The sequence below is a fragment of the Homarus americanus genome, unplaced genomic scaffold (assembly GCF_018991925.1).
Source record: "Homarus americanus isolate GMGI-L3 unplaced genomic scaffold, GMGI_Hamer_2.0 scaffold46030, whole genome shotgun sequence".
NCBI classification, from domain to species: domain Eukaryota; kingdom Metazoa; phylum Arthropoda; class Malacostraca; order Decapoda; family Nephropidae; genus Homarus; species Homarus americanus.
Genome location: NW_024744866.1, coordinates 5,920 through 18,320, shown reverse-complemented (window position 1 = coordinate 18,320; position 12,401 = coordinate 5,920). Strand labels below are relative to the sequence as shown.

General features: G+C 47.9%; 1 protein-coding gene across 1 annotated transcript; it reads left to right on the top strand.

Moving 5' to 3' along the window:
* The first annotated feature begins 11,236 nt into the window (after positions 1 to 11,236).
* On the top strand, positions 11,237 to 12,049 carry LOC121878242 (keratin-associated protein 16-1-like). The gene has a single exon (XM_042384337.1). The coding sequence runs from the start codon at positions 11,237 to 11,239 to the stop codon at positions 12,047 to 12,049; it is 813 nt and encodes a 270-aa protein (XP_042240271.1).
* Positions 12,050 to 12,401: the final 352 nt, after the last annotated feature.

The following is a 12,401-nucleotide window of genomic DNA, read 5'->3' as shown; positions in this document are numbered from 1 at the left end:
TCAGTATGCCGTTCGGTTACGTATTACTACACACACACACAGACAGAAAATATACCAAGTTTCTCCTCAATTCAGGAAAAATATTGATATTTTCAAACCTATTCATATAAGACGAAATAGGATGAATGGAGAAAAGAAAAGAGGTAGAGATAGAGAGAGAAATTACAGGTTCAAGTGGTGATTGAATATTCATGATACAGACAACAGCAGGAAGCCAGTTGTGAATGTATGACTGGCAGGAAGTGAAGGGAGAGAGTGGGGGTGGGGTGCGGGGAGAGAAGTGAGGAGAGGAGGAGGAGGAGGAAGGAGGTATGTAGGAGAAAAAAATGACAAAAGAAAGAAAAAGACAAGAAAAAGCGAGAACACACACACACACACACACACACACACAGGTCCTCTAGGTAGCATAATTCAGGTAAGTCAGTCCAATAGCCAAAAGACAAGTGAAAACCACATACATATATATTTAAAATTTGGAGAACCACTGTATTTATTCCCAAATGTTTATAGTAGTAGTAATAGAAATAATAGTAGTAGTAGTATTAGTAGTTGTTGTAGTAGTTAGTAGTATTAATAATAGTAGTAGTAAGAGAAGGAAAAAGCAATTACCAAGTAATTTACGAATCTCTGAATTGCGAACCGATTCTCTCTATAGGGAATCAAAGACAGGATCAAACTACCTCCGATGCTCTTTTTTTCATTTTATCCATCTCATTTATATAGCATCAAACACAACACCCACCTCTAGTGTCCCCTTCAAAAGTGATTTAACTCCCATGGTCTCCCTCGTCATAGAGGTTTAAATTAAAGTCTGAACACGAAGGAGAATGAGATGTTTATATGATAGATGGATATTAAAAATAAGTATATAGACGGCGGATTCACTGTTGAGAGAGAGAGAGAGAGACACTGCAGTACTATGTAGGACAAGAGAAAATTGAACTATTTCTCTCAAGTCAACAAAGCAGGACCCCCCCCCCCCCCCCCCCTCTCTAGGAAGCTGTGCACGAAGAGAGTTAAAAACTATCTTTATTAAGGCAGACACAGTGCTCTTATGCAAATGAGGTACAATGGTGAACAAGTGTAATGAAGCACACCTGATGACCGGAGAGAGAGAGAGAGAGAGAGAGAATATTAAGACGACACGACATTCCCAATCTATCACAGTAACTGTAAACCCTTCATCCATCAACCCCACCTTAGAATACTTAAAATCCCTATCTATCATCATCATCATCCCTTTAAAAATCACAACTACTCCTAAAACCAACATCATCCATCTATCCATCATCATCCATCCCTAAAAAATAACATCATCAACAAATAATCCATCATCCCCGTCCCCCACGAGCCTAAAATGTAACACGAGGTCCTTAAACCCGAGGCTAGGACCCGTGGACAACCCCACCCAAAACCCTCCCAAGCTGTCCACCCACGATTAGCATGTAAACAATCCGTATCTAGTAGTGTAGGTTTCTCCCAGGTTATATGGGTCAAAGAGAGAGAGAGAGAGAGAGAGAGAGAGTCGATATTCAGTAGTGTTCAGCAGTTGATAGCAATCCTCCGCGCAACATCCAAGTAATTTATATCCCCGCACCACCTCTTGACAACACGTCCCTCCCGCCTCTGACAACCCACGTCTCTTCCGTCTCTTAACGTACATCTCCCGACCTTTGACACCGCCTCTTGACAACCCACTCTTTGACATCCACCTCAACATCCACGTCTCGACAACCCGCCTCGCTGACAACCCGCCCTGCCCCCCGCCCCACCACCCGCCTCACCACACCCACGCCCTCACCCCCACGCCTTCACCCACCACTCTGACATCCCACCCTCACCAACGCGCCCACCCCACCGCCCTCTGCCCCCCCACGCCCCTGCTCCCCCGCCCTCCCACCCATGCCTCTTAAACATCCCACCTCTGCACCCGCCCTGCCCCGCCCTCACCCCACGCCAACATCCCACCCACCCTCCCCCACCTCTGTCCCACCCCTTAACACCCACACGCCCACTGCCACACACGCCCACACCCTCAGCCCCCACGCCTCTTGACATCCCGCCTCTTGACACCCTCGCCCTCTGCCTCCCACGCCCTCCCACCCCACGCCCTCCCCCACCCCGCCTCTCAACACCCCTCCACACACCCTCCCCACCCACTACCCCTCACCCCACCCTCACCCACTCCTCTACCCGCCCTCTACCCCACACCTTCTACCCACCACCTCTTGACACCCCGCCACTGCCACCCACACCCCTTGACATCCCCCCTTGACACCCCTTACCCCACCCCGCCTCTGACATCCCAGAACCTTAACACCCTCTGCCTCCCACCCACCCTCTACATCCGCCCCACCCCGCCCTCTGCCACCGCCTCTACCCCGCCCTCTACCACCACCCTCACCCCCTTAGCCACCCACCCACGCCTCTTAACATCCCTCTTACCACGCCTGTACCGCCCTCTACCCCCACCACCCCAACTCACGCCTCCTGACACCACCCTCCACCCACGCCTCCACCCACCCGCCTCTTGACACCCACCCCCTTCACAACCCACCCCCTCTGCATCACCCACATCATTTATCACTCTCCCTCTATATATACATCTGTCTGTTTCTTTCGCCCTCACTGCTTGGCCCCCCCCCCCCCCCCCCTCTCTAATTGTTTATTGATTCCTCTTCTGTCTCTGTGTTTACAGTGTTTATTTTCTGCTCTTCCATATCTCTCATTCCTCTTATCTCCTTCTTGTTTCAATTTGTTTCGAAGAGAGAGAAGAGAGAGAAAGAAAGAAAAGAAGAAAAGATACATACCAACACCACCATATGTCAACAAAGGCAGAGTGGCCTTGTATACAAACAAAACGAGTTCATTCATGACCACAATTGAATCTTTCCTCCTCCCTCCTCCCTCCCCCACACTCTACATGCCAACCTATAGAATTCAATGAGATTTACCATATCTGCAGAGTGAGGGCCTAATTCCAACACATACATACTCCCAGACACATGTGCACCCATACAACGTTGTAGACAACCACCGTTAACCTATTCTCCACAACAATAGCAGCGTGTTAAGCATTAAATGTGTATCAGATACCAATTAGGTTGCATACCAAACCATGTCTTGCATACCGATCCTTGCAACAAACACCCAAATGATGTTTAATAAAGTCTCCTGTTTGTGTGTTTGTGTGTGTATCTCTTTTGTATGTGCACCTATCAAACATTCCGTGCTCCTGATCTCTACCTGACTGTCTCTGCAACACGGCAACGTGAGTCTTAATTAATGTATGTAATCTCTGTCTCCACCATTTGCACACCTATCAACACAACAGAACCTACTGATCCTTTACTACGACGATAAGCAACCCAACGTGTGTGTGTGTGTGTGTGTGTGTGTGTGTGTGTGTGTGTGTGTGTGTGTGTGTGTGTGTGTGAGTGTGTGAGTGTGTGTGTGTGTGTGCAATATCCCTGAACGTGCCTTGACTGACTCTCCTTTGAAACATAACAGCAAACAATGTTGCGTGCGTCCACAATGATTGCAACTTACAACAGTAGATAACATGCATGGTGTTGGTCACGTGTTATTTGTTGTTGTTGTGTCGATTTATCACATATTATAATAATTTGCATTGCGTTGTGTTGCATTAGTTGTCTTTGCCCTCTTTTACAAACATCCAACGTAATCTATACAAAAAATACGCAAAGAAAGCATAAAACATCAACTGAAAGTTTGAAACATAAGTACTTTCTCATAAACAAATCTCACTTTCATTCTCACCAAGTCCATCTACTGTATATCTACCTTTTTCCTTTCTATTCTCCAGTAATTTAGAAAATATAGAGATTCTTCAGCATGACAATATATACATCAAACTCTACTTTCTCTATGGGACGTCAGGAGAAAACCTTGATCAGCAGTGACGTAACGATTAGTGAACTTTGATCACTACCTCATTCAATATTCATACAAGGGTTCCTTCTGAGCTGTGGTGGAGGGGTGGAAGGGTGAGGAAAGGAAGGGAGAGGTATTGCAGGGGTGAGAAAGGATGTAGAGGTCTCGAGGAGAGAGGAAAGGAATGGAGGATCTGGAGAGAGTGAGATGAATTAAGGGTTGTGGAGGTGAAAACAAGGTCAAGGGCACGAAATGGGTGAGGAGGTGAGGAGAGTGCAGAGAGGTGAGAGAGGGTGAGAAGGAGGGAGCAAAATGTGGGAGGAGAGGAGAGGAGAATGAGGAGGAGGAGAAGGTAAGGTGGAAAAAGACATGGAGCGGAGGACGATATAGTCACTGATCCTGTAATGATGACGACATGATGACGATGACACACATACATAAATACATACACACATACATACATACAGCATACATACATACATACACACCATACAAGTTACACACACACACCACATATCCAGGAAAGCGCCTGGCATAATAAAGTCAATCCTGGCGTAACCAAGCGATCTAGCGTTCAGCAGAGCGATTGAGGCCCCCCTGTTTCTCTCTTATCATCGAGGTATATACTGGTCTCCTCCTCACCTCCACTCCTCCCTTCTCACACCCCCATCACTCAAGTCCTCAATGTAGATGAACTGCAAACTCTCCCTCCTCCCCTTCCTTCCCTCACCCCTCCCCCCCTCCCTCTCACCTGCAAAGTTCTCCCCCTCACACCTTTCCTCCCTCACTCCTGAGAGAGGAGGAGTGAAGGGAGAATGGAGAGCACCACAAACACAAACACAAACACCCACACACCCACACCCCCACACATCTACCCCCACCACAAACACACCACAAACACCCACACACACATCTACACACACAAACACACACACAAACATACCACAAACACCCCACACACACATCTACACACCACACACACAAACACACACATCCCAAACACCCACACTCCAACACCCACATCTACCCCCACACACCCCACAAGGCATCTCAGGACTCCCCCACACATGGAGTAAATTAGACAATATTCATGATTACCCACACAAGACAGGCCAAGAATGGGAATTAACATTTCCCTGTCAGACCATGGGATTGTGTCTGAATTGTTAAAGAAGATGTTGTGTAGAGTGTGGGGACTGTGGGGGGGAAATGGTGGGGGAGAGAGTGAGAGGTGAGTATCATGGGAGGAGGGAAGTGAGGAGAGGTGGGGGTAAAGAAACCAGGTAATATAGGGAGGTTTGTGTGCAAAGAAGAAGAAAATCTCCTCCTCACACACACACACACACACACACATAGGTTTCTTTCATTCAAGAAATGTAGGCAGGACTATTTGCCTTGTTCATAGTTACCCAAAACACAAAATAAAAGTGTGTGTGTGTGTGTATGTAAGATGTATAGCAAGACAGGTGGAAATTCTCTCTCTCCTACAGTTCGTCTCCCCTAATGAAATATTTGTACACAGGGGTCATCATTCTCGCCCTCACCCACTACAGCAGCCAATTACATACCTGACTGTACCTGTTCACAATTTTCTCATGGACGATAAAGTAAATACCTGAGAATTTTTTGTGTTTCTGGATTTTTGGTTTCTGAGAATTTTGGTGTTTTCCCATTTTTCTATTTCATTGTATTTCTTCACATTCTCTATATTTCATCCTTATTTCATCCCAATTTCACTGTATTTCGTCCTTATTTCACCTCATTTCAACCTTTATTTCAACCCCATTTCATCCACAATCATCCTTATTTTACACTACTTATTCATATTATTCTCGACCAATAGGAGAGTCAATTCGTATACGCTAGCACGAGCTAACCAATGAGAGTAATCCATTTTCCGGCCAGCCAATAGAAACGTACGACAAAGCGGGTAAAATCATCTGGTTTACCAATAGAGTCATCAATCTCCTGCTTGACCAATAAGATCACGCAAATGGTAAGAGACTCGTACGTTCAACCAATAAGAATAGGTTCGGTATTTAGTTTTGTGTTTAAATCGACCAATAGGGATATGTAGCCTCGGAAAACGGTACCTTGTCGACCAATAGGATACAGTTTACTCAAAGACCGTTACCTGATCGACCAATAGGAATACAGCTACTCGAAGAACGTTAACTAATCGACCAATAGGAGAAGTACAAGACTGTCTTCTTACCTTATCTCAACCAATCACGTGGCACCTCACCTGAAATAAGAAATAATAATTTTAAATACAGGTAAAGTTACAGATACGAATAAAGTAATACAGGTAGTTACAGGCAAATACAGGTAATATCCCATGATAATCCCTGGATTGTGTGTAGTGAAGCTCAACACCTTTAATCGATTGTAGGGAGAGAGAGAGAGAAGAGAGAGAGAGAGAGTCGAACCCGTGAACGTCAAAAGGTGTCATCATTACCCAGAGCTTAGTCCAGTCAGCCGAAGGAAGGTGGGGAGGAAGGGAGGGAGGGAGGAGGAGGTGAGGAGGGAGGAGGTGAGGGCGGAGGTGAGGAAGAAGAAGGGATGTTGGAGGAGGATGAGAGCTATTCTCCTACCACTATGAGGAGCACCGTCCACCAGTCTCCTCGACGGACCCCACGGAATGCCAGGATCTGGTTCATCTATCTGTCTGTCTCTCTCTGTCTGTCTATCCTTCCTTCCTTCCTTCCTTTCCTTTCTACCGTCTCCTCTTCATCCTCCTTCCTTCCCTCTCCTCCCTTCCATCTCATCCACCTCTTCTATATCCCCCTTCCCCTCTACATCCCCTCACCTGGTGCCCATAGTTGCCACAGTTGCCATAGTTGCCATAGTTAACACAGCTGCTATAGAACACAGCTGCCATAGCCATAGTTAACATCAGCCAGCCATAGCTGCCATAGTTAACACAGCTTCCACAGCGCCACAGCTGCCACAGTTGCCATAGTTGCCATTAAGTTAACAATTGCGACAATATCTAAAACATTTCCAAAGAAAATCTGGCGCCAAAATACGACAAAATCTGGAAAGAAAATCTGGACCCATAACAAAATAAAAAATATGGATCCAAAACAATAATCTGAACCCAAATACAACTAAATCTGGACCCAAAATACGACAAAATTCAGCTTATTCTAAGGCTAATTTCAGATTAATTACGGCGGCCATTACGGTCACAGATACATTTTCTGGTTATTGTAGTTAGAGAGAGAGAGAGAGAGAGAGAAGAGAGAGAGACTGGCAGTAAAGGAACACTGGATAAAACTTAATAACAGTCACCCGTCGTAACGAGGATGGCGCCCAGGACCACTGAGGCGTGAATTTGTTTAAGGTAGAAGCTGTCGCCAACACAACAAACACCTGAGTTAACGAGCTGCATGACCCAGTGTCAAGGAATAGTCCGAGAAGACTGGACAACTCCAACTGCACTACAACCATTACCCCCGGAACACGATTCTAAATTGATTAAATCCAGGTCCCCAATTGCTGGGTAGACAGAGGCAAATGGCGAAAGAAACTTGACCATAGTTTCACCCTACCCGGGATCGAACCGAGTCCACTAGATGAGGAGGCGGAGGATGCTGACCATTACACCACAGGTCGCTGCAAACTTATGGACACACACACACACACACACACACACACACACACACACACACACACACACACACACACACACACCACCCATACATACATCACGTACCAACAACAACAACAACAACAACATCAATGATAATAAAAAAAACACCAATAATAATAACAAAGACAACAACAACAACAAACAATGACAAAAAAAACAACAACGACGACAACGACAACAAAGTAATTTGTCACGAAAATGGAAGAGCAAGTTTGTGTGTCCTGAGAGAGAAAATTAAGGAGGAGAGGAGGAGGGAGAAGAGGAGGAGAGGGGAGGGAGAAGAGGGAGAAGAGGAGAGAGAAGGGAGAAGAGGAGGAGAGGAGGGAGGAGGAGAGAGAAAATTAAGGGAGAGAGGGAGGAGGGAGAAGAGGAGGAGAGAGGGAGAGGGAGGAGGAGGAGGAAAGGAGGAGGAGGAGGAGAAGGAGGAGAGGAGGAGGAGGAGGAGGAGGAGGAGAGGGAGGGGAGGAGGGAAGGAGGGGAGGGAGGGAGGAGGGAGAAGAGGAGGGAGGAGGAGGAGGGAGGAGGGGAGGAGAGGAGAGGAGGAGGAGGGAGAAGAGGGAGGAGAGAGGAGGGAGAAGAGGAGAAGGAGGAGAAGGAAGAAGAGGAGAGAGGAGAAGGAGGAGGAGGGAGAAGAGAGGAGAGAGGAGGGGAGAAGAGGAGGAGAGGAGAGGAGGAGGAGAAGGGGAGGAGAAGGAGGAGGAAGAGGGAGAGGAGAGAGAGGAGGAGAGAGAGGAGAGAAGAGGAGAGAGGAGAGGAGGAGAGAGAAGGAGAGGAGGAAGAAGAGGAGGAGAGGAGAAGGAGGAGAGGGAAGAAGAGAGAGGGAGAAGGAGGAGGAGGAAGAAGAGGAGGAGAGAGGGAGGAGGAGGAAGAAGAGGAGGGAGAGGAGGAGGAGGAGAGGGAGAAGAGGAGGGAGAGGGAGAAGGAGGGAGGAGGAAGAAGAGGAGGAGAGGGAGAAGGAGGAGGAGGGAGGGGAGGGAGGAGAGGAGGAGGGGAGGAGGAAGAAGAGGAGGGAGAGGAGAGGAGGAGGAGGGAGAAGAGGAGGAGAGGAGAAGGAGGAGGAGGAAGAAGAGGAGGAGAGGAGAAGGAGGAGGAGGAAGAAGAGGAGGAGAGGAGAAGGTGGAGGAGGAAGAAGAGGAGGAGAGGAGAAGGAGGAGAAAGAAGAAGAGGAGGGAAGGATAAGTAAGAGTCGTTGAGTGTTGTTTGCAAGGGATAAGGGAAGGAGGGAGAAAGGAAGGAGGAGGGAAGGAAGGAGGAAAAAGGGGAGGAAGTAGAAGAGAGGATGAAAGGAGGGAAGGAGGGAGGGAGAAGTAGAAAAGGGGAGGATTAATTGGCCATGGTCAGGGGAGGAGTAGGTGGTCGGGGAGGAGTTCGTGGTCTGGGGAGGAGTAGGTGGTCAGGGGAGGAGAGGTGGTCAGGGGAGGAGGTGGTCGACGGGGAGGAGAGGGCTGGGAGGAGTAGGTGGTCAGGGGAGGAGTAGGTGGTCAGGGGAGGGAGAGGTCAGGGGAGGAGTAGGTCAGGGGAGGTGTAGGTGGTCAGGGGGGAGTAGGGGTGGTCAGGGGGAGGAGGTGGTCAGGGGGAGGAGTAGGTGGTCAGGGGAAGGACAGGGCAGTGGGGGTCATGACCTGGAGGCCAGCCAGGGACGAGTGTGGAGGTCGGTACGACGAGTGTGGAGGCAGCAAGGGCGAGCGTGAGGGTGGTCAGGGCAGGAGGAACACGCCCTTCTGGTCCCACCCAAAGGACTCAGCTGGCTAGGCGGGCTGGGGATTCCTGAGGACCTGAAGTCACGTGGGTGTGTCCATGTGGATCAGCTGTTTTGTAAGACCCAGCTGTGTGAGAGAGAGAGAGAGAGAGAGAGAGAGAGAGAGAGAGAGAGAGAGAGAGAGAGAGAGAGAGGTGAATAATACTTCTCCTTCTCCTCTTCTCACTTTTGCTCTATCTCACTTTTTTTCTCTCTCTCTCTCTCTTCTCTCTCTCTTCTTTCTCTCTCTCTACTCTCATTATGTATTATGCAGATCCGTCGTTCGTAACCTCGTGGCTTTCATCTGTGAAGGAAGGGATATGAGAGAGAGAGAGAGAGAGAGAGAGAGAGAGAGAGAGAGAGAGAGAGCCAGGTTGACCTCACAGGTCAATACTTCAACCCCCAATGAGGCAAGTTGGAGCTGCGACCCGTTATACAAGAAAGGTTATCGAGGTCAGTCTCTCTCTTTGTAATTCTCTTCCGTCCCCCTTCACTTTGCTTTCTGTCTCTAATTTTCCTCGTCTCTCTCGACAATTTTCCGATAAAATATTGGTAAAAATAACGCAATGATTGGTGGAGGTGAGGTGGGGTGGATGAATTGGTGGAGGGAAGGGAGTGGAGGGGTAGATGAATTGGTGGAGGAAGGGAGGAGGGGTGGAGTGAGTGGAGGAGGGAAAGGAGGAAGGTAGGAGGAGGGAGGATAGAGGGAATAGAGAGGAGGTGTCTAGGGAATGAGTTGTGAGGAAGGAGAGCCTGTAAGAGAGAGGGAGAGAGGAGAAGGACTGGAGGAGGGAGGAGAGGAGGGGCAAGAGGAGGAAACCTTCAATATTATCTACTAAGATTAATAACTCCCTCCTCTTCCTCTCCCCCCCCACGTATTAAGTTACATACATAGGAACACTCACATAACGACAAACTACCTTCCTTGCCACAAAAGTTCGTAAGTCGAATTTTTCATAAACTAAGACCTAAGATTCTCACATGATCGTAAGTCGAATTTTCTATCATAAACTAAGACCTAAGATTCTCACATGATCGTAAGTCGAATTTTCTATCATAAATTAAGACCTAAGATTCTCACATGATCGTAAGTCGAATTTTTCTATCATAAATTAAGACCTAAGATTCTCACATGATCGTAAGTCGAATTTTCTATCATAAACTAAGACCTAAGATTCTCACATGATCGTAAGTCGGATTTTTCTATCATAAGCTAAGACCTAAGATTCTCACATGATCGTAAGTCGAATATTCTATCATAAACTAAGACCTAAGATTCTCACATGATCGTAAGTCGAATTTTCTATCATAAACTAAGACCTAAGATTTCTTACGATCGTAAGTCGGATTTTTTCTATCATAAACTAAGACCTAAGATTCTCACATGATCGTAAGTCGAATTAGAAGAACAAATAACGTGCTGGTCTGTGTTACGAAAAAAGGTGGATTCTCAAAGGGTTTAATATTCAAACACTTCATATAAAAACGGAATTAAACAGAAACTGCACGCCACGAGATACACTCACCCCACTTACACGAGAGAGGGAGGAGAGGCCGAGGAGGGAGTGAGAGGTCGAGAGAAGGAGAAGAGGCCTGGAGAGGAAGTGAGAGGAGGCAGAGAAAGGAGGAGAGGCAGGAAAGGGGTGAGAGGAAGGAAAGGAAGTGAGAGGCAGGAAATGGAATGAGAAACAGGAAGAGGTAGTGAGAGGCCAGGAGAGGGGTGAGAGGCAGGAGAGGGAGGAAAGGCAAGGAGAGTAAGTGAGGGAATGAGAGGGAAGGAAGAGAGAGAAAAACACATTTTATTTACGAACCAAAAACATTCCTCGTAAGATCCTTCGAGGAACTGGAGAAAGGAAAAAAATCTCGGGGTGTTTCCAGGCGGTTAGCAACGTGTAGTAGTGTTGACAGTAAGACACCGAGCTGAGAGCCACACGTCCCACGGTGTCTCAATGTGTCCCACGGTGTTCCAATGTGTCCCATGGTGTTCCAATGGTCCCACGGTGTTCCAATGTATCCCCATGTGTCCCACGGTGTCTCAAGGTGTCCCACGGTGTTCCAATGTATCCCCATGTGTCCCACGGTGTCTCAATGTGTCCCACGGTGTTCCAATGTATCCCATGTGTCCCACGGTGTCTCAATGTGTCCCACGGTGTTCCAATGTATCCCCATGTGTCCCACGGTGTCTCAATGTGTCCCACGGTGTTCCAATGTATCCCATGTGTCCCACGGTGTCTCAAGGTGTCCCACGGTGTTCCAATGTATCCCCATGTGTCCCACGTCTCAAGGTGTCCCACGGTGTTCCAATGTATCCCCATGTGCCCACGGTGTCTCAAGGTGTCCCACGGTGTTCCAATGTATCCCCATGTGTCCCACGGTGTCTCAATGTGTCCCACGGTGTTCCAATGTATCCCCATGTGTCCCACGGTGTCTCAATGTGTCCCACGGTGTTCCAACATATCCCCATGTGTCCCACGGTGTCTCAAGGTGTCCCACGGTGTTCCAATGTGTCCCACGGTGTTCCAATGTGTCCCACGGTGTTCCAATGTATCCCCATTGTCCCACGGTGTCTCAAGGTGTCTCAATGTGTCCCACGGTGTTCCAATGTGTCCCACGGTGTTCCAATGTATCCCCATGTGTCCCACGGTGTCTCAAGGTGTCCCACGGTGTTCCAATGTATCCCCATGTGTCCCACGGTACTGCTTAGATTCTGCACTGAAACCCTGATATATTTCAACAGGGTTTCGCAAAAGGTGAAGCCCTAGTGATCTCTGGGTGGAGTGAAGTAGTGTTATTGGGTTGTGGGTGGAGGTGGGTGGAGGTTGTGGGGTGGAAGCTATGGGTTGTGGGTGGTGGAGGTTGTGGGTGGAGGTTGTGGGTGGAGGTAGGTGGAGGTTATAGGTTGTGGGTGGAGTTGGATAGAGGTAGGTAGCGATAGATAGAGATGATGGAGGAAGAGAACACCTGTAGATACCTAATTAATTTACCATACACATAATTACCTCATTAATCAACACCTGTAGACAAATTAATCACCTGTAGACCCACAAAACATCACGAAACAGGTAAAAACTTATTAACAGAGGAGGAACTCACTCACCTGACAGTACTACACAC

Coding starts and splice junctions, on each gene's coding strand:
- LOC121878242 (XM_042384337.1), top strand. CDS start 11,237: ATGTGTCCCACGGTGTTCCAATGTGTCCCATGGTGTTCCAATGGTCCC.